This window comes from Scomber scombrus, chromosome 4 (genome assembly GCF_963691925.1).
Source record: "Scomber scombrus chromosome 4, fScoSco1.1, whole genome shotgun sequence".
In the NCBI taxonomy this organism is placed as follows: domain Eukaryota; kingdom Metazoa; phylum Chordata; class Actinopteri; order Scombriformes; family Scombridae; genus Scomber; species Scomber scombrus.
This window is the reverse complement of record NC_084973.1, coordinates 16,474,483-16,501,118: the sequence shown is the minus strand read 5'-3', so window position 1 is coordinate 16,501,118 and position 26,636 is coordinate 16,474,483. Positions and strand designations below refer to the sequence as shown.

At 42.5% G+C, this 26,636-nt stretch overlaps 1 protein-coding gene across 12 annotated transcripts; it reads left to right on the top strand.

The window, feature by feature from the left end:
- Positions 1-26,636, top strand: ebf2 (EBF transcription factor 2). Of its 12 annotated transcripts, XM_062417049.1 has the most exons (17): positions 1-134; positions 1,843-1,999; positions 3,601-3,664; positions 5,231-5,286; positions 5,413-5,486; positions 6,911-6,979; positions 21,630-21,711; positions 23,222-23,363; positions 23,500-23,502; positions 24,468-24,598; positions 24,819-24,945; positions 25,061-25,149; positions 25,271-25,336; positions 25,702-25,876; positions 25,967-26,149; positions 26,254-26,424; positions 26,605-26,636. In XM_062417049.1, exons 1-17 carry the CDS (start codon positions 1-3, stop codon positions 26,634-26,636), a joined length of 1,755 nt encoding a protein of 584 aa, XP_062273033.1. The 12 variants fall into 12 exon arrangements, with proteins under 12 accessions (XP_062273033.1, XP_062273034.1, XP_062273040.1 ...); XM_062417050.1 differs by lacking the exon at positions 23,500-23,502 and having other exon boundaries at positions 3,607-3,664; XM_062417056.1 differs by lacking the exon at positions 23,500-23,502 and having other exon boundaries at positions 26,096-26,113.

Genomic DNA, 26,636 nt, shown 5'->3' with positions numbered 1-26,636 from the left:
ATGTTCGGGATCCAGGAGCATCTGATACGAGAAGCGAGCGGATTAAAAGAGAGAAGTCTTGGAGAGGAGATGGATTCAGTCCGGTCGTGGGTGCGTAATGTCGGGGTTGTGGACGCGAACGTAGCGGCACAAAGGTACAGTATAAACCCAGCTGATCTATTGACATCACCGTTACACCAGAGCTACTCATGAATGTGTTGATATAATCAGCTTTGTTCAGGCTTGTCACAGGCCTGGCAAGATTTATTTTCATGTTCAGTATAAAGAGCGTTTTATCCTGAGCGAACATTTAACCAAATAACAGACATCTATTCAGAAAAGACCTGCAAACTACTTGTTGCAAAAGATGACACGAGTCCCCTTTAAAGGTCAGTGACCCCAAACTTTGAAATTAAGAAAGAATAACATTTTTTAAGTAGGAATAGGAAACTTCTGACTTTGTGCACAAAATGAGAACATACTAAAGTCACACGAAGCAGGAAAATTGCCTTTGTGTAAAATATTAATTTACTAAATTAGTTTATTAAATTTTAGATAGATTATCTATTTGACAAAACTAAATATATTTTGCAGGAAAACGACTTTACTTGATGCATTCCATGCAGCTTAAAAACTCACCGGCCACACGTTTGACTTTTATAAATTTGTATGAACAGAAATAACAGTTTTCATGATCAGTCAGACTGCATCTTCTCATAGACTGCTTTTCACATTCCAAAGTTGAGAAAACATTATTAACCTGATCAGGAACACCCGGTAGCGTTTTACATCAAACATATTTTAAAGAAGGCAACAAGTTAATTAGTATAATGCACAGATTCATAGACATAACATGAAACAAAGAATGGGCTATTTATGTAAAATAGTAGCGTGATTGTTTTTAGGATATTTGACAAAAAAGGTATTTTATGGACGTTAAAATATAATTAGAAATATCTGCATTAAAGTGATTTTCTTTCAGGCTTTTTTGACCTTTGGTAAAATATTTACTGCTGTCGTGAAAAAATTTGCAATATACACAATTTAGAGTTTTCTGAGAAGATGCAAAACGGTCTATTTTAGAGCGAAGTTGTATTAACATAAATGTACTGTACACACTCTCTGTGTAGTTTTTATAATCCTGCACGTTGGTTCTTCTTTGTTTGACTTGAGATAATATACCCGGAGTCTCTTTAGATGAGACTAAATATTTAGTTTATTGAAAATAAACCGTTTTCAATTTTCTATAAAAGAAGCTCCAACAGCAGTCTGATCAAAAACGCTGATTTAATTAAATTCTGTTAACTTTTCAGTATTCAAGTTTAAACATACTCTCAACAAGTTTTGCCTATTTTGCACGATTTAGACCCTTTTGGGAAGGTGAAAATAGCCTCTAAGATTTTGGGAAATAAACAATTTATGAAATCATGTTTAGATTATTTTATTTAATTTTTATGGGAAATGTAGCAATGAATTGATATATGAATAAACTGGAGGCCTTAACACTTGATAAATAAAAGGTTTGTAACCAATGTGTAATAAATACACTATTTACAACTATAACAAGCTTTGATATTTCAGTGAGTCTAATATATCTTAGGTGAATATTATTTTATTTTTTATGAGTTATCTGCCCTTAGAGAAAACTGCCTGGTTTCTAGTTTTTATTTGTTATTTATATTTCTTTGAGAAATATTTTAAACCAATTATGGATTATACACTTGTTAGATGGTAATTAAGTTATAAATAAGCCTTATATTTAGCAGTATAAAACTCCATATGTTTATTGAACACAACACAAATGTCTCTAACATCATGAATTCAAGGCTGAGAGCTGACTGTATCTTCCTGTTGTGTCCTCAGTGGAGTTGCCCTTTCAAGAGCTCATTTTGAGAAGCAGCCGCCTTCCAATCTCCGCAAGTCCAACTTCTTCCACTTTGTCCTGGCGCTCTATGACAGACACGGCCAACCTGTGGAGGTGGAGAGGACTGCATTTGTGGACTTTGTTGAGCATGACAAGGTGTGCAAGTGTATCTTGATCTTTTTCTTAATGTATATTTGAGTACATGTGTCACCAAATCACTGTGTAGTTTTCATCAGTACAGTGACATTTTTAAATGCCTAACAGCAATCACCTAAAGCAATATTTGCTGAAACAACAACATATTCGTAATATACAGTGTTCCAGATGCAACCAGGTGCTCAACTTGATCTCCCACATCCCCAGTAAAGCCAAGCATATTGAACAGCTGACGGCTACATGTTTACACAAGCTTTACCCTCAATGAGCTGATGATGTGGGATTGAAAAAGAATATCTAATGACTAATTAGCAGCTTGCCTCATTAGGAGGACATCACTACTTTTTAAAATGCAAATTATGCTTGCTCCTGTTAAGTTATACAGTGAACTAATCATCAAAGTCTCTTTTCATTCATGCCCCCCCCCCTGTACTCTAAACACTGCTGTTGGGGGGGGGGGGGGGGGGGATTCCTCAGGTTGGACAAGACCAAAATTAGACAGAGACTTAGAGGGAGCCTTATGCCCAGTGTTGATGGATGCTTTTGCCTTGTGGTGAGGGTAGCATGAGTCTCCTAAACTGGCAACAACTCTCCTCTGTGAGAAAGACAAGAGGACTTCATCCTGTCAACTGAAGTTCAAACATAGTTTTACTCTGAATGTCAGGGAAGGAGGGAGGGAGGGAGGGAGAGGGCGGGCAGCAGTGCTAATGCCAGGGCTGAAAGCTGTCAGTGTGTTCCACTGGGTTCATTTTCTGCATGGTTACCCTGGCATCTGTTTTTGCTTTGTAATTATGCAGAGGTAGAGCGATGGCACGGCAAAAATAAATGTTCCTCTGTGTATATTTACAAAACTTATGAGGCCAGGCATCAATCTATCTCCTGATATTGCGTTCTGAGCTGTGTTACCCTCCTAACTTATCTTCATGCATCTTAATTTTTTCTTCTTCTTCTTCCCACCTTACAACTGCCTCCCTTTTCCCAGTTTCTCTACTTTCCCCCAACCTCCGCGTTCTTTCTCCTCTTTTCTTGCTCTCGTCTCTGTGATGCCAGCCTCCTGGGTTATTGGACCAGAGAGCATTCCTGTGAGACCACTTAGAAAGACCAGTAGAGGTAGAAGAAGAAAAGAAAAGGGGGAGAGAAGGAAGAAGTGAGAGGGTAGCAGAGAGCCTGGGGGAAGGAGGGATAACGGAAAGGAAGTTTTTCTGTCAAGGTCGACTGCTGCTCAGTCTCACATACAGTACTTTCCACTCGCTGAAACACACACACGCACACATGCACATATAACTGTGCCTATACTACCTTACTGCAGCGAGGACCATTGAATTTAATCTCAAGGTTTTAGTAGTTCGTATCAGACATGATAGTTCAACCCCTACACAGAACATCCGACTCAAGGTTAAGCACCAGGCTTATGAGCACAACACAGGGTCCCACATGGGTTCTGAGCCAACAACCCTCTGATCTCTGCCAGGGAAGGGCATGCTGCAGGATTAGGAGAGACTCACTGTGCTTAACATTTCGCCGGGATGCCCAGTTGGACTTATCTGTGCCCCCAACGTGCTTAACTGCATTTTTCTGTCTGTCTGTCCTTACTTTCCAAGGAGCAGACGGGAGAAAAGACCAACAACGGCACGCACTACAAGCTGCAGCTCCTCTACAGCAACGGTGAGTACACCCTCACACTTAGAGGTGTCTAATTTGATCACTCAGACCACGACGCTGAGCCCCACGTATAACAGGAGTCGAGAGAGGTTACGAGTGACACCAGTGCTCTAACATGATATGTACCTTTCCACTTAAGTAATCATCTCTGCCTTACCTCGCCTCTCTTCTCCGAGCTAATAAATGACTTCCCACTCGTCACCTAATCACTGGGTTTGTACAACTCAGCTCTTCGAAAAGTCACTCCTGGGCCCTTGTATGAGAAAACGAGGTACATGTTGCCACCCCAACAACCCCCCTCTTCCCCCCCCCCCCCCCCCCAACTCCTACAACCCCCCATGGTGCTTCCACATCAGATCGGGGATGCACAGAGAAATTTGGTTCCCATGAGCCACTGCTGCCCCTACTCTGCCATCGCAGTGGCACCCATGGGAGAGAAGATAAAAGACATTTTCCAGAGCAACCCCCTCATACACACATTCACACACATGAACATGCAAGCACACCAAAAGCACTTCCTCTACATCCCCTCCTCTCATCCCCCTTCCCCCAAGCGATATCAAAGGCATCTCAATCGAGACTTTGATGAGAGGAACACATTTTAAAAGCGATACTCTCCAAAGTCTCTGTAAAAAAAAAAAAAAAAAAAAACCTGGGGTAATGCACTCTTCTCCTAAGTCGCAATTCATTACATGTCGTTTCCTGCTCTTGTGTGATTTACAGTAGAGGCTTCAACGCATCCAGAGATCCAGGTGTCTCTGGAAGTCTCACACCTGATTACAATAGAGGCCAGAAACTATGGAAAGACCACAATTGCTCTTCAATTAAACACATCAAACTTTGTTTCTCATGCCAATCAGTTCCCATTTTACCTGTTGGCATGTTACTGTAATCTCCAGTTAGTAGATTACACTTTGAGGATAAATTGAGATTTAACACAGAAATAACCACAAAAAGAAGAGCCTGACAATCGTGAGAATCTGGTTGTAAATTCTGGCCCTCAAAACAGAACATGACTAATAATCATCAAACATCAAATAACTCTCAATCCCCTCAGAAACCATCAGAGAGAAAATATGAGTTGCTTGCCAATCTTATTCCTCCATGTTGGCTGGACAGAGTTCAATGCTTTTCTGAGAGATTGTCCAGAGTTTGAGGGGAAAAAAAATTATGTCATAAATCTTTCCATTTTATTTTGAGAATCATCAGCCCTATGTACTCTTTATCAGCTGGTTACAGTGGATCGAAGTGCAGTTTCAGTTGCTATTAACCGATTTATTTATTGGTTATGTAGTATTTCGCAAATAGATGCAACCGAATCAGCCTTAATTTACTATTGTCTTGTGCTGCATAAGATATCTGCAAAAAATCAATAGTCTTTTTCCTCTATTCTCAGTTTCCATTTATATAGCGTTCCTTTGGAAACAGGCCTTTGGACATTAGCAGACACTATAAATGCTGTTATCCATTGCATTGGATAATTGCTGTTAATTTTCATTTCAAATAAGCATGAAAATGCAACATTGTTTTCCTTTAAAAAATGTGTGTTTTATGCTTTTCTTTGTGCAGGTGTTCGTACAGAGCAGGATCTTTATGCACGACTTATTGACTCTGTCACCAAACAGGTTGGTAAACTCAAGCCTTCTTGAAGGGATTCAACCTTCAACGATGTAAGCATGTTTACAACACGAGTCTAATTGATTTTATATGAAACTGAATCTGTCCCATTGGTCCTTATTTCCCCCTCACAGCCCATATCATATGAGGGACAAAACAAAAATCCTGAAATGTGCAGAGTTCTACTCACACATGAGGTTATGTGCAGGTGAGTCAACCACCCACCCACACACACACACAGACACACACACACACACACACACACACACACACACACACACACACATACAGACACACACACACACACACACACACACATTCAAATCTTCACCCAGAGGGATGAAATCCAAATATCCATTACTCTCCTTCACTATGCTTTGTCTCACTCAGCTTGAAATGTGGTTTTTGGGACGTTGCTTGGGGCTCTACTTTTTGAAAATCAGTCTGTGGTTCAACTGTAAGTCTAGCCTGTCTGTCAGCATCCTTGTTACAGTGGTAGCCCCCCACTGCTTTCTGCTGTAACGCAGCATGTCCCTGGACAGCTACTGTTTCTTCTTGGAGCTCCACTTTCTCTGGTCTGGAGTTTTGCAGCCAGACCTCAGTTGACATCACCAGACACACTTTAGCGGAAAGAACTACCCTTTCGCTCAACAAAATATAACTGCAAGCATTTCTGTTTAGCTGAGACATGTGCAGTGTTACAGTGAGAGAGTTGTTGAAAAAGCACAGTCAATTTGAGTCTACCTTAATGGTCCAGTATTGATGACCAAAGGATTTAATGGTGGTGTATTAAGAAAAAGGTAACCACAGAGGTATGGATGGAGTAGAGAGTGATCTAGAAGTGGGGCAGTGACCCAGGATTTGAGGGCAACAGTGGGAAGGATAGGGGGCTGGGACATGGGGACAGGGGCTAAGACGGAGTGGGCTTTGCCATTGTGTAGCCAGCAGATGCCCGAATGTGACTCACAGCTGGCTAATAACAGAGCCGAAGAGGCAGAGGGCAAGCGTCACAGCTGGGGAGTGAGGCCGTCTGACAGGGGGGTGGAGGGGGGCAGGGCAGGGCCAAGCTGGGACACGAGAGGGGTGAGGCGAGGTGTAGGGGTGGCAGATGGTTAGGGGTGGGGGCACTTTTGTTATGCAGTGAAGGGGATTTTGGTGGGGAGGGGGGCTGGGTGGCCAGCAGGCTCCTCGGACAGGACTGGTGACGAATGGTAGGATGTTATGGGACGGTGTGTGTGTGTGTGTGTGTGTGTGTGTGTGTGTGTGTGTGTGTGTGTGTGTGTGTGTGTGTGTGTGTGTGTGCGCAATGAGGCTGCGTGGGGGTTGAGTTTGATTTTGAAATCAATGTCACAGATTGCCTGGCTGGCTTTTCACTTTTGAATGGTCTCTCACTGTTTGTAGGGTGTGTTGTTGTACCTTTTTTCCTCTTTTATTCTTTTGTCTATTCTTCCCCTCCCCTCTCATGCCTCCTTTGTGTGCTCCTGGATCTTGGCCGACTGCGGGGCAGAGTAGTCTGGGCCTGTGGATGTGGATGGGCCAGACAAATGATGGCTCCTCCTGTTTAATTTGTTGTTTTTTTTCTACCCCCCCTTCATTGACTTTTTCCTCTTGTTGTATTTTCTGCCCACTCAGCCGCTGTTGTGAGAAGAAAAGTTGTGGCAACCGGAATGAGACGCCCTCTGACCCAGTCATCATTGACAGGTAACAAGATCAAAACACATCTCACACAATGTCCACCACCTCAAACAAGCACCTCTTCATCCTTTTTGTGTTCAGATTGCCATTTCTTTGTGTGTGCACCTACACACTCACACACATTGACAGAGCTGGTCTGGTGTAAAGACAAAGATCCTGTGCTGAGATCTCACCAATCAGCCAGTAAAAATAGAGTCGCGAGTGAGAGGAGTAGACGTTCCAGCCACAATACATACATGCATGGATGTATAGGCAAAATGCATATCTGCAGGAGAGTGTAATGTCTGATATATGTTTATAGTCATAGTTTTTCTACAGTACCATGTCAGTTTACACTGCATCAATGCAAGCGAGCCGTGATATAAAGTGCATAGTATCTGTGTCCGCGTCTGTCTCCCATGTGTTTTTGGTCAGTTCCCTGTTTATCTGTTGATCTATCTTCAGCCTTCTGGGATCTGTTTCAGTTTGGTCACTCATTACCAGCCAGCGTTGCACCTGAAACCACCAAAAGCGTAGATATGCTTTTATCAGAAGCATGTGGATCTTTCAGGCTCACATATGTAGTGAATGTTCACCCTGACAGCCAGTTATCAGGCTTAAAGGTGAATGGCCACAGTGTAATCAGCGTGTGTGAGGGCCTTCACGTCCGAGGGATTTCGGAGGTCTCATACTGTCTGCCTGGCATTAACCAGTGTGATGAATGCTTATAAGCAGACTGCATGTGAAATACTTTCTCTGTGATGTCATAGACGCAACTTTCCTCACCTCTCACTCTCTCCTCTCCTTCCTTCTCCCCTTCTATCCTTTTCCCCTTTACAATTGTCTGTCTAGAAAACACTCACTTCATATATGTCAAGGACCCTTTTCTTTCCCCTCCTCAGTTCAAGCTGGCTGGCTGTTGACAGTGTGTCTCTAAGGATCTCTGCTGAAGATAGTTTTCATATAACGGAAAAATTGGGCTGTTGTCTTTTGAATTTTCCCAGAATACCTTGGAGCAGCTGCTTTTCTCATTCGCCTTAGCGCATTACTCTTCCAATAACTCCCTCCACACCCCTTTATACTTCCTCCTAACATGACTAAACCTCTTCGAAATTTGTTTGTAAGTAGCTTGGTGGAGGGCTGGTGAGGAAAGAGCGATCTATATCTCTTTGTGACTCATTGCGAGTGTGTGTGCAGGCTGGTGTGCGGCTGTGAGGATTGATTTAAATGGAATCATTGACCTACTGTACTCTCTAATCACACTGGGCATATCCCATCCTGATGGGGGCTTCTCCCTCTTGACTGGCCCGCGAAATCCTCTCCTCAGGGAGCGGCCTATTAGCAGGCAGTTAATTTCTGATAAGCCAATGGAATTTTGCGTGGCCCTGTGCCCTTTTATTCCACCTCATGTGCACTTTCTCATTTCGCTCACTCTATGTACACCACACACTGAAAAAAGTGAGAAAGTCAAAAGATTGACAGGGTAAGATGTGAGTGTGTGTTCTGAGCATGTTAAAACTGTTTGTGTGCACACAAATGGATGGTTCTTTTTATGTGTATGTGGATCCTTGTGTGTTTATTTATGTATGTGTATGAATGTATGTGCGATTGTCTATGTGTCTCTGTGACCCCTACTCTGACCTTTTCCCCAGTCACTGCTTGGGTCTTAAATTATTCATGTGTGTATGTGTGTGTGTGTGCCGCCTACGTGCGCGTGTGTGCAGTTGTGTGTGTATGTGTGCGTGGAGGAGGCAGTCTGTTTCTGTGGCTGCAGTAATCAGCCTCCTGCTCCCAGCCTCAACACCTGTTCTCCAATTAACATGCAGCGTGCTGGGGCCCACTCACTCTTATTGCCCAGCCACTGCTTTCTACCCTTTTTCTTCCCCCTTTTCTCTTTTTTCTCTCAGTCTCAGCCCCTTGCTCCCTTCGTGCCCGCCTCAGTTTGTATCTGTGTTTCTGCACACCCCTCTCACTCTTCTTGTCTCTTGCTGCCTCACATGCTTCTACTGTGCACTCACTTCTTCACTCCCTATTGCTTAGTTCACTTTCTCCTCTTCTTTTTCCTTTACATTACCATCTCCTCCACACACCACCCCCACCTCCCTTTCCTTTAGCCTGTCTAATTTTGCCATAATTAGGCAGTGTCATTAGGACACCTACCCAAGCACAAGGGAGTTTGCAATTCCCCAAACAGCCCAAACCCCCTCTTTTCTAATCTCCTTTCCATATTGTTTCAGTTTTCTCTCCCCCTTCTCCTGCTGCTGCTGTTGCTGCGCCCTCCTCCCCTTCTCCCTAATCCCGATTTGAGTGAAAGGAAAGAGAGGAGATCACAGCTGATCCATAAGGAGGGGTGAAGGGATTGAGGGATGGAGGGACCGAGGGATGAAGAGGGCAAGGGCAGTCGTTGACAAAGAGATGACTCTTAAGTTGCCTTTGGGAGCGAATTATCTAATGCCCCGCCGCCTGCTGTGTCTAATAGTTTTACAATTGTCTAATATTAACATTGGTGAACTGTTATACTTGCAGGCCTGATGTGACTTCTCTGTTTGGAGAATGTCACTTATCTTTGATTGATGGACTGGCTTGCCCAATGATTGGTTAGATGATTGATCAATAGACACATAGATTGATTGATTCTTTGGGGCTTATCACCATAAATCTTCACTAACTGTTCAAACTCATGTGTTCTTGAAAATTAAGGTTTTAGTGACTTTTCTCTTTTGCAGTTTACTATGAGTCATATTTATAGTTGGTCTTTACATACTGCATATTTAATATTTTATGGGAGCTGTTGAACAAGTAGTTAAGAAACAATTATCAGTTCAATTGGTTGGTCGACTGAGCACAACGATTTTGATAGAAAAAGGCCGATTATCAAGAAAAAACAAAAACAAAAACAAATGCTTGCTCCAAACTAAGAATTTGTTGCTTTTATCCATTTTTTATCTTTGGATTTGAATCGATTAACCCTATCAATAATCAACATATCAATAAAATGAAAATTATAATAATCCCTACAGACAATACTGGTACTTTTCACTCATCTATGATTCGTTTTCTGTGAAAGGCTCCTCTGCTTTGAGAAGTTCTCCACCCAGATCAGCTAATGGCGATATTATTGCCATGCTGACCTCTGACCTCGAGGAAACTATATTGGTTCTGGGCCAAAGCTGGCCTCTGTATTTATGAGTGAACCATGGGTTTACAATGGAGACTAGCAGATGTCAGTATTAGTATTAGTAAGAAAGGACTGTGCGGTTTGAATGGGAGGGGTCAGTGCTCAGCGGGTGTGCATGCTTTTATATTTGGCTAAGAAACAGAGATCAATAGCTGGTCATAAGGAGTGTGTGGAGGGATCCATCGTGAGGTAAGAGCCTGGTGGGGTGGGGATGGAGGAGGGGTGGAGGTGATCAATGGCAAGCACTATCTCACTAATTGATCGTGTTTCCAAGAGGGGTCTTTTTTAACAAGCCAGCGCTCAGAAGAAGAAGAATAATCAATAGGAATTTTCCGATGTTGTCAATATGGCTTTTCCCTCCCCCAGACTCAAAATAAGCTCACAAAGACTCATTTAAGTTTTGAAAACCAAAATTCAAAACAAAACCTCCATTTGGCATTTTTCTGTTGTCTCTGGCTTTTAAAGGGCTAATTTTACTCTCTGAGTTTATAATATTACCAACAATCATTAGTTGTTGTAGGTGATGGCTTGACTTCAGACGCTCAGCTCCAAGAGGAATCCATTACTCTTAATCTTAGGTTGCGGGTTGTATTGATCCGTTTGGAGTCTTGGTTCTAGTTATGTGCATGTACCACAGGTTTGTTTTCAACTAGTCAGTGCGGTCTTTTCCCCCCACAGTCTCCTAATCAATGTTTTAGTTTCAACTTAATTACAACAATCCCTAGTTAAATTTTTATTGTTACAGTTATTATTTGGTAATCCCACATAGTCATACTAAAGTATATTTTTTATGCAAAAATACACCTTAAAGTACTTTAAACAGAATCTCAGTTTGGCAGTGCAAACTTTACTCATCTTTAGAGTTCTTTACGGATTAAAACTGTCTGGACAGTTTGACAATAAACTATTCAAATATCATTTGTTGCTGTATGTAAATGTCTAGTCTCAGCCACTGCGGTGTCTCAGAGAGGCAGTCTGACCATCTGTTTCAATGTTATTCTGTCCACCTGCTTGTGCCTGCCTGTCTTCAACTAATTTTTTTTAAAAGGAACTCTTTATGATGAAGCGTGCCACTTCCCTTTCTGCTTCTGAATGGCGTTTTTTGTTACCATCTACCTGTTTTCTCAGCAGGCTGGATAGTTTCTGTGTGTACTTGTAATGGTGGGGAACACCGACCTCCTCATTCTTCAGCTGTAGCCAAAAAGAAAATACAAGCTGCAAGTCTTTGGGAAAGGAACATTAAACTATCAGCCAAAGAATAAATGCAGCAACATTTTTTGGACTGTGTCAGGGGTCGAATTCCTCCCCTTTCCCAGATGCATACTTAAGTACTGCCGCCAAGTCGCCCTGTTAGGTCATCATATATGCACATGAGAGTTTTATGTGTGAGACAACAATGTCATTTTGGGAGAGCGTTTCTCATACTCCCAGTTTAAGATTCTCCTGTAGCTGTAAAGTTAATCTGTCTGTTGATGCTGGCATGCTGTACCTGTACTACCTTTTCTATCACACTGTTTAAAGATGGGATCACTGCTATGATTGGGGTGATTCCTAAATTACAGATATCATTTCCATAATAAAGCATCCTACTTATCACCTTGCCAAGAATGACAAGCCAGTGAAATAGATTTGAGTTAATCATTTTTCTCCTGTTTTGATATATTTCACCCTGAAACAGTATGTTAATGTAAGACCTCAGAAGTAGCTGAGAGACCGACTGCAAAGTGGGCCCTGACAATAACCATGGAGGATCATTTCCTTCTTCCATCGTCCAACTTAAAGAGGATGTGGAGGAGGTGCATTTTTCCCCCCTCCATTCCAGGCTTTGGCCGTAGAAAGAGCAGCTGATAATGCTGACAAAGGTGATGCAAACGGACACTTAGATGAACCAGGAAAATATAGAGATAGATACAATGTATAATTTTCTCATGTAAGCAAAAATAAAATCATAAGCTGCCCTAATGAAAATAATGGATGAGGTGGAGGCTGGAAAATCCACTTTGTTTGGTATTATGTTTTTTTTCTGCATACCTCAGAGTGTATTCTTACACTTATATCATGACCACTTACCAAGTTGTCATTCATACATTTTTCCAATTGTAGTTAAGCATTACATTACTTTAGAATGAAATATATTGCCATGGTAACCTGGATTTAAAATACATATTATGTTTAAGTTGTTCATAATGAACTCCTTCTAGTTAATCAATAAGTATTTTGTCCTGTCATTTTATATAGATGTTACATACAGTACAGCATACTAACCTTGGTTTAAGCAAACTCAGCTTTACAATAGCTTGAATTCTCTCTGGAAAGCGATTGGGACATAGAGTTGTTAGACTGCACTCACAATCATACACATCACAGTGACTCAAATATCCACGCATAAATTACCTGTCTGTCACACACACACACGCCTACATGCACATAGACAAAGTCGGAGACACCGGTGCCTTCAGTCCGCTGTCACAGGTCTCTCCCTGGTGGACTAGTACTGGACAGTCCCTCCAGACCCCCTGTCAGCGAGCCCCTCAGGCAGGGGGCCAGGCAGCATGGCGACAGGGCCCTGAGGCTCCAGTGCACACCGCCTCACACAGCCGAGCGGCACACAGGCTGGACCACTGAGCAGCTGGCACAGGACCATGGGGATGGCTCCTCCCTTGGGGCAATGCAAGGGGGAGAATGACACAAAGACAGACAGGGAGAGACGATGCAATGTCTCGAATATCAAAATCACTGACAGGTACTGCTTGAAACGGTGAGAGCCTCACTCAGAGTTAGAATGGTGAAAATGAGTTCAGGGACCTTTTGGGAGACTCAAGCTTTCTGCAATGTGGTCTCGTGGACTGGGAAGATCCTGGAATCCAGTGTGCACAGGAAGTGTATAATGAGTTGTAGGTTATGAGCTGAGTTTGTGTTTTGTCACCTTTGCTCTGCTTCGGCCAGTGTTGGCTGTCGTGGCTTGAACCTTGACACAAGGAGTAGGCCTGGTTTGTTTTTTTTGAGATCCTACAGAGGGGGCAGTCGGAAACAGAGAGCAGTGGAGAAATGTTTTGACAGGAAATGGGAATGGACTACCAATGGGCTAATGTGGAGGAACAGCAGGGGAACTTAGAGTGGGTGGGATGCAGAGGACAGAAGGGGGAAATTAGAAGTTTTGAATTGCAGCTCAATGGCACTCTGAAAGGCCTTGTGCTCCCAGAGTAGCTGGGGCAAACCCTCCCATTTGTCTGGCCACTAATAGGGTTCACCTTTGGTTGAGCAGTGTAGAGATTAAGTAGGGGCACTCAGAGGATCACAAGGGGGCAGATTAGCATGATTTAAAGGGTACTTTAGACCAAAAGTAAGCGAGTGAGAGTGTGGTTATGTGTGTGTGACTTCAGATTTGACTGTGTGTGAGTTTATTTTCCTGCAGTTGCCATTTATTTTGTAAGGGGATCTTGTAGTCAGTGTAATCAGGATCTCATGTGTTTATTTGTTTGTGTGTGTGTTTGTGTGTGTGTGTGTGTGTGTGTGTGTTGTGTGTGTGTGTGTGTGTGTGTGTGTGTGTGTGTGTGTGTGTGTGTGTGTGTGTGTGTGTGTGTGTGTGTGTGTGTGTGTGTGTGTGTGTGTGGAGGAGGCAGTCTGGCAAAAGTCTTGTTTTAAAGTTAAGGTTAGTTCAGGGTTATGTTAAGGGTAGAGTTAGGGTAAGGGTTAGGCACGTGGTGGTTTTAGGATGAGTCTCCAGGAAATGAATGTCAGTGCAATGTCCTCTGAAGTGAGTGCTGGAAACATGACTGTGTGTGTACATGTGTGTAGAGTCAGAGACAGTGGTATTTAGGAACAAGAGCTGTTTTCTTTAGCTGGATGCTGCTGCTGCTGCTGTGTGTGTGCGCGCGCGCGCGTGTGTGTGTGTGTTTATGACTGGGTCCAGTCATCCTCTTCTGTAAAGGTCTTAAATTTCACTAATGACTTAACAATGCCCCCTGGTGCTCTGGCCGGCCCCATAGGCCACCTTGTTTGTTTGTTTGTCTGTTTATCTGGAATCAGGACAGAACATACCTCTCAGGAGTTAGATTTCACTGAAATTCCCCCATCTTTCACTTTCAAAAACCTTTCCTAACACTAATATTTGCACATTATTTCTGAAATAAAATGTAATTAAGTATCCCTATTGGCTAATGCCAGAGGCATCCTGTAGTCCATGGAAAAAAGAGTTGTGCAGATTCAGTTTTCATACAACAGATTTACATTTTAAAACATTTCTACAGGCATTTTAATTACACAATGTTGATAAAGCAACATGATATGGTATAGACAGAGCGTGGGATAGACTTTTGAACCGAATTACATTATATAAAGTGAAAACAAAGCAGAAATCATGACTGGTTCATCTGCTCTCTTGGAGGCTGAATCATTTATGCAACAGATGTTGTGTTTAACTCATAGTGGAGAAAAAATATAAGTTAAAGGAAAACATAAACAGCTATTTAACTTTTGCTATGCCATTAGAATGTATTGGATGTGTGTATGTGTGAGTGTGTGTGTAATAGCCCTGATGAATCTGTCAGGGCTGAGGGCAGGGGGTGATGTGACTGCTGACAGGCTCCCAGCAGGCATGCTGAGAGCCCCAACAGTCTGCGTGCCCTCCTTCCAGTCCCCCTACCACCCGGCTCCCCTTTTCCTCTCCCAGTCCTCGGCTCCACACATTTGCTGTGTATTAGCCACGGACAGTAAATTAAAGCACCCTGGACCTCTGAGCAATTCCATTCTCATCTCTTCACACGTTCCCCCCCCCCCCCCCCCCCTCCTCCCTACAGCACCATTATCCAGCTCACCTTCTCTGCGTCTGTCTATCTTCCTCCTTTCTCTCATTTTGATCTGTTTTCCTTCCACTGTCTGTCATATTCGTCCTGGCTCTTAGACTCCCTCAACCCTGTCAGATTTCTCTCCCCTGTCTGTCTTTCTCTCACTTCTGTTATACTTCTCATCCTCCATTCTTCTATTGTGTCACGCTACACAGCGTTCCCTCCCTTACACATCCCCTCCGCTCCCCCTTTACTTTCTTACAAGCAGGTCCCTGTTGTCTAGGCTTCACAGGTTTCTCAGCCGCTTCTATGTCTTGTCCTCCTTCCTATCCCTCTCTCCCGCCCTCTCCTTCTCTCTCCCGCTTTGCCCCCCCCCCCCCCCCCCCCCGCTTTTTCTGGAAACAGATGTTGTTTGTCAGATCTTATCATTACTGGCTAATTAAGAAGACATCTCTTCTCCTTCTGTTGTTGCTTCTCTTTCCTCTCCTCTCCCTCTCAGTGGCATCCATCCCAGATTCATTGTTCCTCTCTGAGAAAGGTTCGGGTCGAGCTTTGATATACACATGTTATTGGTAAATCTGATTAGTGGCTGATTGATTGAAAAAGCAAGATTAGTGTTAGTGTATTGCAGATGACCTCCTGGTATGTTTGAAATCTATTCAGCTGCAGAGTGTGCTCTGTGTCTCCATTTGACAGTTATGAGAGTATATTTTGAATCCTTGTCCCTCAGGAGTCACCAAGCATGCTGGGAGAGGTCAGACCACTGATGGGACTTCTATTCCCTGTCCTGGTTGTGAATTCATGTTCTCCTGACTCTGAATATCTATCCATATCCATCTATTTGGCAGGCTGACCACAGTCCCATGTGGCCAAGCTTTGTATGCAATCTATGCTTTTGGCCAAGCTTGAGAGACTGAAACATTAATTCATTTTTAATAGTTAAAATGCACATTTAGCAGCTAGCGAGAAGCTATACAGTAAAACACTTTAGCACCCAGGAGAAACTTCACTGAAACACTTGAGTAGATCTTGTGTACCCTTCCCATCATTTCACCTTCCTCCTTTACTGTGCCTCAGTCACTTTTGCGGTGGCAAGCCTGAAGGTTTTACAGCACTACCAAGCTCTATAAATCAGCGCTAGTGGTTTAAATGTTTGGCTTTGTCACAGTTCTCAAGTTTAGAGGCGGGGTGGGCCAGGTCTGAGGTTGCAGGGGTGAAGCCAGCCTGGGAGGCAACAGAGGAGAGGCCAGAGGGGCACAGCCAATCCACCGGGCAAATTCATAAAGAGCTGAGTTCCCCCATGTGTGTGCTGTCTACCTGCAGTTGCTCTGCTCACTGGAAGGGTTTTGTATAATTAAATATTTTCAGCATCAACACCAGAGTTCTTTTTTTTGTACCTTGCTTACATGTTTTTCTACAAACCCATAGAAGCCAAAAATGGCAAAATAAGGATTTAAATTAATATCTATAAAGGCTACTAAACAAGACCAATCTGTCCATTCTATTGTGGCTAACTTTTTCAATACTGAGTGCTCTGGAGACATTAGCTAGACACTAGCACCTAAAAAGTATTTTGAAAGTAGTTTGAACCCAGCCAGTCTGGGCTGGTTTGAGGTATGTGTCAACCTTGATACTAAACTGGTACTGGTGTCACATCAAGAAAGTGAAATATCTCTAATGGTTTAATGCATGACTGGATGTGCATTGTATTACAAAAAAAGGAGGAAAAGACTAACATGGAGACAGTTTGGCTGTATGTCATTTGCTGGTGAAAGACGAGTCAAGCCGATGCCAGAGATATCCCTGTATGTTTTAGGAGGGTGGAGGTGGGGGGCGGACTGGGAGGCTAGTGTGAAAGGTCCTGTGGTGGTATGCGACAGAGGGGGTATCAGTTCGTGGAGGGTTTTCTGTGCCCCATTAGCAGTGTCAAAGGTCATGTGCCCCGGGTGTTAACCCTGGTGACCAGTCTAGCTTCCAGTCTGCCAGGGGACCCGGGTCCAGGGGTATTTATTACTACCCCCCTCCTCACCTCCCCCAAACACAGCTCTCCCAACGGAGGAAAACAAAACACCTCCATCCCTCCCCCTCAGACGTTCCTCGGCCTGGGTACATGTACTAATTGGATGCATATCCATACACTGATGCATGACGACCCATCTGTAGATTTGTGTCTTGGCGTGAAACATTCTTAGGTCAACACTGGTTTATCCAAATCCTAGCCCAAAGCCGTGAGCTGTGGCATGTTCTTGGCCCATTACTACTTGTTTTATTAAAAATCAGCATATGACTTTTTCGACTTTTGTTTTTGAGGCATCACTGGTATAATTTTGATTGATTCATTGTGCACACATTTTCTTGCAAGTCAGTATTTGTCTTTATGTATTTTTCTGTGAACTGCATGTGAATGCATGTATGTGTGTGGTTTGTGTGGCCCATGTGCATGCATGACATATGCATGCATACGTGCACATATATGGGCCTGCTGTATGAGTTAGTACTCTCAGTGTGTGAGTGTGGCAGAGGAAGGCCCTCAGCATGTCAGTATGTTTTAATGCTTCACATCTGGTTTCCTAATTTTCCTCCCTCCCTCCTGGCCCTCCCCTCAGCTCCCCTCCACCACGATGTCAGGACACTGTTTTGTTTTTTCTGGGTGATGTGGTGGGGGTTGGTGGAGGGGATGTCTGATGAGTGATGGCCCTGAATACAGGACATCAACAGTCTCCCTCTCTCTTCCTCTGTCTTTGCCTCTCCTCTTCTCCATCCTTCTGGTGTTCAATCACTTCATATTTTTTCTTATTTATACTACTAGTATAAATTGGAAAACTTTATATTACTAGTAAAAAATTGAGAGAGATTATGAAGACCAGCAACTCTTTTTTCTGTCTCCTCCTCGCTGTCCTTGTTCCTCTCTACATCATTGCTCTTGTTTGGCAGGGCATGCTCATGTCTGCTGAACAAAAATTATGGCTATATCTCCTCCTTTTCATTCTTCTCAGTAAGTTTTTTCACCAATATTTGTATTTATGTATTACAGCATACATTTGTCATCTTTGGTGAAGTAACTAAATTGGAAGGCTAGACCCAAAAAAAGGAGAAAATTGGAGTGGAGAAAGTTTTCTATCTGTGCTGCTAACTAACTTGAACTCTGCGTTAAAGCCTTTTGCATCACATGCTTCAAGAGCCACTGCTAGTAAACCTTCATTTACAATGAGCACAGAGGGTGATGTGTTTTATGTCTATGTGAAAAGGCAGTTTATGTCAACAATGATTAGTGCTGATGAATGCCTATGAACATTTTTGTTAGAGGTCCTGTGCTGCTTAGGTGCTCCCTTCATGATTAAGGCCATATGTAAAGTGTAGAGTGTAACACTTATGTGTAACAGATGCCACAATGGACAGAAATGTGAAACTTAGGGACCACACTGAGGAGAGAAAAATTACAAAAAATGACACGACATGCTGGTTAATCGTTGAACTAGTTTTAGTTAAGCAAGTTGTCAACATTGGGGTAGTTGCTGCATGCTGCGAGGTCTGTGTTTAGTCTTGGGAACTGAAGCAGATGCAGACAAAAGGGATCGGAGGCCTTGACAGAGATGCAGAAGTGAAGACAGAAAAGAAAAAACAGACTCCCTGTGGTTCCAGTGTGGAAAATGATCCCAAGGTTTAAGACTTGGGTCTATGTTTTGTTTTTATTTCCTGGTTAAGTGTGTCTGTGGAGGTTAGATATTGTGGAAGATAAAACTTGTTTTCAATTGCTGACCTCAGCAAACTTTGAAATTCAATCATTTCTTACATTTCTCATCAATCTCAGACATCAAAAATCATGAGGAGCTAATTTTCAAGTTTTTTTTGTCATATTAGTTGGTAATGTTATGCCAAAGGAAGCTTTTTCTTTTTTTTCTATCAAGTTTTGCTCACAGTGAGGAGGCTCTCTGTCAATATTTTCCAAATTGACTTCCTACCTTTTTTCAATTAAAAAAAAAAGATACATTATTAAAAACATAACAGTTTCAACATTGAAAAGGGCTCTGCATTATCTTTATATGTACTATGTTACTCATTTAACAGTGTGATAGTCAAACAGATTATCCACTGTACACATGCTTTATGGAATCAAATATTCTGTTAGTGTGCAGAACAAAGCACATATTAAATATAAACACGCTAACGCTAGTAGCTCTTTGAAAATAGCCTTTCTCTGCAATTTTCCTGTGACATGAAGATCACCTCCAATTCTTTGCATGTTCTCCTCATCTCTTCCCTGTGGATGGGGAGGTGTGTGGGTGTATTACATTACCAAAACAAAAACAAACAACAGCAATATTAAACTTTTGCAACCACAATAGAGGAGGGGATAAAAAACAGAGGGTCCTCGACTTCTTATTAATTATGCAAGATTAGTCTAATTATAATTCAGCAAATGAATGTGTGGCAGAAGGTGCGAGGCGACGGGGCTGGGAGATTTGCATGTTAAGTGGGCAGGGGAAAGCGGCTAATGCATGCTAATATATGCGTCAATGTCTCGCTTTAATTTCAGCATTTGCAGCTGTGTGCGTCCGAACTGAGGGGGGTGAAAAGTTGACTCAATGGATTTTTGGGAGGGGGGCAAAGGTGGGGGTGTCAGTGTATTAGAGTGTGCATGCATGCATGTGAATGTGTGTTTCTGTGTTTCTGTGTGAGACATCTGGTGTCATACAAACAAGGAATGATGAGAAGAAGTCAACAAACAAGGTCAAGAACCCTCAGAAAGTGCACAAAGCCTGAGATGGATGTAGACAACCCCTCAATTAATGATTTCACTTTCTGAGGCATCTCTGCAGTTTTATCATGTCAGTCAGTCAAATGAGGAGTGACTGCTGGTTAGACAAAACTGTGGCCCATGTGCTGTTATGAATTGCCTCCTTATATATACCCTTATAGCCTTTAAAAATTAGCGATAATGTAAGAATCATTGCCCAGGATGAAATGTACGTACGGTATGACCCTTAAAGGAGGCAGTAAAATAAAACAGAACATGATTATAGCCCTTGTCATGGTCAGGAAACTATAATTGTATACTGTATATTTCCTTTTACATTGTATATGTACTGATTTTAAATCATGTTAAACTAACACAGTCTTAATGTTTAGTTGGCAGATAGGAAGAAGGATGACAAAGTCAGTCATCGATGAGGAAAGAAATGGAAGGAGGAAGCAGGGAGAAGTGCAGATGTGCCCTTTTACATGTTTCCACTGTGAAATGAGGTCCAGTGCAACTTTAAAGTTGGAGGTCCGAACTATCACTGATCTTTGCCAACAACAATATTGATTGTCCTCCGACGAAATAGCTCAAATCAAGAAATATTGGACACACTGTTGGAACTGAGATCTAGTTGCAAGCCAGGTCCTGTTCACAAGGGAGGAAGCTGGAGAGAGTGATGGAAGAATTGCAAGTAAAAGCTGACAGAATGAGGGAGAGATTAGTATTCAATGGGAGGGTTCAGGGCTGTGAGGCCAATATGAAGTTCCTCTCCAAACAACATCTCTCCATTAAGATGACTTATATTTTCAGAGAGTGCAGTGTGGGTGGGATTGGAGTTACCCATGTAGCCTAAAAACTGCTGCCTCCCTTTGCAGCATTTTTTTTCTGCACTGTTGTTGTTTGTTTAATTGGAACATTAATTTATGTGTTTTTCATAGAAATGACAGAGTTGTCTTCTCTTTTAAGTGAATCGGGCATCTGGTTTGAGGGATCTATATTTGCCAATTGGCATAATTATATCACAACCCCACATCATTCCCAAGCTCATTTCTCTTCTCTTTCGTTTTAACACACTTCTTCTCTTTGAGATTTCAGTGGATCTTCTCAGCCTTGACTGCACCTGCCCCCTTCGTATATTTTCCTGCATTTCACCTTGCCAAGTCTCTCTCCTCCCTTCTTTCTGTATTTCAGTGATGGAATGTGTTCTTGTTGTTGCCTTCTCTTTCCCATCTCTGCCTTTGCCTCTCAGCATGGGGACTTTGGGATTGCGGCAGAGCTCCGTTGCCATGGCAGCGGGCTGTGTTGCCGAACTGTGTACACCTGGGATTTGGAGTCTCTCTCCGTAGTCTCCTTCTCTCCCATTTATTCCACCTTTCTCTCAGGTTTTCTTTGGTGTAACAGAGGCTATCAGCACCCCTCTCTCGCTCTCTTTATCTCTATCTCCACAGTCTATCACTCTCAAAAGTAAACTCACATACGTAATGAGACACATATACTTGAAAACTACATTCATGTCCATACCAGTCCCTGTGCCTCTATCAGTACCTTCCTTTTTCCACCTCCTCATTTTACTTTCTCTGTATTCATCTCTACTTCATTTCCTTCTCCATTCCCATGTGGGGGTTCAAATACAGCATTGCGGGATACCACGAGTCCCCTGAGTCCCGTGGCATACATCACTGTCTCTACTTTACTTTGAAACACAGTAGTGCTTTTCACTGGACTGTGCTTCACATTCTCATCACTTGATTTAAAGTGTAATAGCACTGACTTTAATACTATACTAAACAGCTGGGATTGATGTCGGCGTTATAATCATATAGATGTGCACGCACACACCATCCACAAGACCTGTCTCTGAAAAATAATTAACGTCACTGTGTTTCTGGGAAAATAATCATATACATGATTCTTTTATGTGATTTCTCAGTTGCTGATGTACAAACATATGTCCCTTTTTTCCCTTTGCAGGTTCTTCTTGAAGTTTTTCCTGAAATGCAACCAGAATTGTCTGAAGACAGCAGGAAACCCGAGGGATATGAGGAGATTTCAGGTACGAATAGGTGGAGAAAAAAATGCATGTCTGTGAGTCTGTGCTTGTGTGCGAGCAGAAAGAGGTGAGTAATTACGTGTGATACTAAATATGTGAAAAAAACTATAAAAAACATGGATTTCACAGTCATGCAAAACACACCACCCTCATGCCTTCCCATTTGAATAAATTGTTCAATGATTATTTTCTTATCCAATCTGTATACATGGCGTTTACACCAGTTTCCAATGAATCTTCCAATATCCAGAGACATAGAGGACAGAGAAAAGGGTGAAAATTTAAAATCAATAAGGAGTCAGAGAGACGGAAAGAAAAACGAAAGGAGTTAGATATGTGGGAGACCCGGTGGTGGGGTGCAGGAAATAGGTTGAGGTGTTTCAGGAAGTTGTCAAGAATTGAGTGATTGGCTCCAGATGGGGGAGGTCATGCTCCGTGACCCAGGAAGTGGTCACAGGGGACACTCCCGCCTCACTTCCTCTGCCGTCTTTCAGCACCAGCGGCCTCTGTCTGGCATTCTCCTTCTCCCAGCTAACCCTGTCCCTTTCCCTTCTTGGAGCTCCCCCTGTCTTAGACCATGTTTGCTTTAGCTCCTACGATGTGACACATGCTGAGAAGTTATGAGCACACAGGCGCTCCAAGACTCTCATCTCTGGGTTAAAAGGTGATCAGAGCTGGACAGGAGTCTGCTGCTTGATCGATAATTTACAGTTATTTTTTCTTTAGGTTCCCCTCCCTTTCCAGCACCTATAGCACATATGTTTTTTCTCCTTTTTTCTCCTGTGTTGCTTCACCTGCAAAATTACTGCCATGTGTTTATTTTAAGTGCGTGTACGGTTTTATCTTTGCTGTCTGATTATCTATGAATTTCTAAATATTCACAGTTTACTATTAAATTTAAATACCGTTTTCTCACTGACACATTCCCTCTAATAAATGTGTTCATAAACACATACTTATTATCACTGTCAGTAATAGTATCATATCAACACTCATTAATATCCAAAGAGAAAAAAACTACAAGTGTCGTCTCATTAATTATATATGTGTCATCCATGCGGGGCAGATGTGGAAAGGAACACACACATGCTGTGGCCAGAAAATCAAATTAGGGCCACTATATATCATCCACTACTTTAACGGCCGGCTAAAATGGGAGATTTGGTCCATATGTTTGGTGTCATTGAAGGATCAGGAGGAGACAACGATGAGCCTGCTGCATGCTGTATGAATCAAAAAGTTAGGCAAGAGGCAGTGGAGAGGCCATATGGAGACCTGATGGAGGAGTGGAGGGCTGTATGAGCAGTGTCATCACCAGAATACAGACACATTATGAAGACCCCAGTGATGTCACATTACCTATTGAGAAATATTACTTTCACCTGTATGCTGAAGCAAATTGTTGTTCAGGGATTTTACTGTTGTAACCGGATATTGTGACTCGCTGTGTGCTGTCCAAGTCGTGCACATACACTCATGTATCTTCCTCTTTGCTCTATCCCTCTCCTTTCAGGTGGTCTTGTCCAGCACTGTGAGTGTGGACGGCCACGTCCTAGCAGTGTCTGACAACATGTTCGTCCACAACAACTCAAAACACGGTCGGAGAGCTCGCAGACTGGAGCCAGGCGAGTCAGCTGAGAATTCTATGGAATATGGTGAGACGCTGACACTGAAACACAGTGTCACACCTCATTTATCTTTTTTATTTCACTACATGTCTGCTTCATCATTCACACTCAGAGACGTAGAACATACTGATCCAAGGCACTATTCAGGCAAATAATGTAGCAGCAGGTACTTGAGTTGACTAATGTCCATTCATAATCACCATTATATATCAAACATAAACAGTGATGCTACTGAGGTCATTAACTGAACAAATTAATGTATTAATTAAATTATTGTCTTCACATACAACATAGATAATATCTTACCTTATATCCACATCTTTAAGCAGGAGAGGAAGTTTCCAGTTATGGTCACATTTATCTCTAAACCAAGAATGACATGTCAAATTTATGTGTGCAGTGGTAGAAAGTACCTAAATAAATTTACTCAAGTATTCTTGTGTCAAGCACAGTTTTGAGGTACTGTTCTTTAAAGTATTTTGAATTCCTGCTATTCCAATACATGTCTGGGAAAATATTGTACTTTTTACTCCACTAGATTTATCTCACAGTTGCGATCACCAGTAACCTTTATGAAAATTTTGAATAGAAAACATATGATGGGCTCCTAAAGTATGAGGCACTGTTGTAGAATTAACTACCCAGCAGTATATAAATGAGTTCAAACTGGCTTTATAATACAATAACAATATAGCTTACAAATGTACATTATGTTCTACTACTACTAACACATTAATGTAATGTATATAATAACACAACACACACAGGGACCTTTTTTGTGTTAGTACTTTTACTTTTGATCCTTTAAACACATGATGTAATACATCTGTGTTAAGATTTGAATGGAAGACTTTTACTTGAAATTGAGTATTTTAACACTGACTATTCTAACATCCTGTTCTTCATGCAGTTTATGGTGTTATTCATGGACAAAAGCCAAATCATGGATATAATTAATTTTAGCCATGAAATAATGTTACAAGCAGCTTTTGGCCCGAACAGTGCCTTGGAAGTTGTTTTTCATGAACCTTTCACACATTCCTCCAGAGACAGATGCACACTCTTTTTATAGTAGTTGTACATTCTGCATTGAATCCCTTGGAGTAACTCCTGCTTTGCTCTTCTGTCTAGCGACCCCATGTATCAAAGCCATCAGCCCAAGCGAGGGCTGGACCACTGGTGGGGCCATGGTCATTGTTATCGGGGAGAACTTCTTTGACGGGTTGCAGGTGGTGTTTGGCAGCATGCTGGTGTGGAGTGAGGTAGGGATTGTCTTCAAGACATCTCACTAATGATGTTACCGTTTCTTAGCATATTTTGAAATGATATATATAGCATATGGCTTGTCTCATTATTTAGATGATTTATGGAGAGTCCACACAAATTAATCTTTCCACATACGTTAGCCCAAATATTTACAAGGCATTAGAGGAATCCATTTTTTTGCTGTTGTTTGACATGATTTCTGGGCTGTTCCCTCAGCTGATCACGCCGCATGCTATCCGAGTCCAGACACCCCCTCGCCACATTCCTGGGGTTGTGGAGGTCACACTGTCTTATAAATCTAAACAGTTTTGCAAGGGAGCACCCGGACGCTTCATCTACACAGGTGAGCAGAGAACTCATCATGCAGTCTTTTACACTTAACAATTAAGCTTTTTAAATATCAGCTTCTGATGACCTGTGACTGAGATTTGATGTACTATACGTTTTTTAAATTTTAGCCCTGAATGAGCCAACTATAGACTATGGTTTCCAGCGTCTTCAGAAGGTCATTCCCCGACATCCTGGTGACCCAGAGAAACTAGCCAAGGTGAGGAACTCCTTAATGAAAGGCCACACTTTGAACTTGATGGTTTTTCAGATTTTTTCAGGAACTGTGTAAGCCACAGTCTAAGTCTAGGTCTTTAAATGTGATACATTTTATTTTGTAGGAAATCCTCCTGAAGAGAGCAGCAGATCTTGTGGAGGCCCTGTATGGAAATCCACACAGTAATCAGGTAAGCAGCTGCAATTTAAGTACAATATCCCAAATATTTTAAAATTACAGATTGCTATACACAGAACATACTGATACTGAAAAGACCACAACAGTTGTTTTTCCATGTTTTGGCCTATAAAATATAAAATGTGTATTGCTGATTATTTTTTGAAAGCATATAGATTGTTCATATGATTTAGAGAGGAGACTGTTGCTGAAATTGTTGGCAGTCAATGGACTAAAACAAAATTAGGTAATGCATTCAGCTTTTGAGATTGTGTCAGGCCACAGATATATCACAGAAGTGTCACGTTAACAGCCTACCAATGGCATTATTAACTGGCGTCTCTATGGATTTGTGACACTTTGTTGTATCTCCTGTAGGACATGTTGCTGAAACGTGCAGCTGACATTGCTGAGGCACTCTACAGTGTTCCCCGTCCTCACAGTCAGCTGCAGGCGCTGCCCAGCTCACCAGCCCACGGCAGTGTCATGGGTCTGGGTTCCTATCCTTCCCAGTTAGGTGTCAGCATCGGGGAGCCAATACAGAGCAGCCAAGGTGAGTAGAATAAGTCATAAATTGTGCACTTCTTCAGTTTTGGCACTAATGAGGCTCAAATCCGACTGAAAATCTGGATTTCCTCCCCAGGTTACATTCGAAACTCCAGCAGCTTGTCTCCAAGGGGTTACCCCTCAGCCTCCACTCCTCAGCAGTCAAGCTATGGGGGCAGTGGAGGGATGACCGGGGGCTACGGGACAGTTCCCATGACCAGTCTAGGAGTTCCTGGCTCTCCTGGTTTCAGCAGTACCTCCCCCACAGGCTCTCCCTACAGTAAGAACTTATGTGCTTTCTAAATGTGCATATATTTGTGTGCTAACCTAGCAGTCTTTTGTGATACTCAGACTCGAGACTGATTGTTTCTCTCTGTTCTGCAGTAATGCCCTCCAGCCCTACCATACCAGGAAGCTCCAGCTCTTCATCATCTCTCTTGCCTTTCTCCTCCTTCCCGTCTGCTGCTAAACAGAAGAGTGCTTTTGCTCCTGTCCTCAGGCCCCAGGGCTCTCCCTCCCCTGCCTGCCCTGCCTCAGGGGGGAACAGCTTCAGAGGTAGCCATCCAACTCACTATCTGACCCCCCTCTCTGAACTTACGAATGCAGTCTAACCCCTTGTACTAACCACTCGAAAGCTTTGACTGAAGACAGAAAAAAAGTTGCTGGATGTACTGTACATTATTGCAAGACCTGATTGATTAGAATCATAGATTTTGCATATTTTTTTCTCTCCAGCGATGACGGGCCTGGTTGTTCCCCCGATGTAG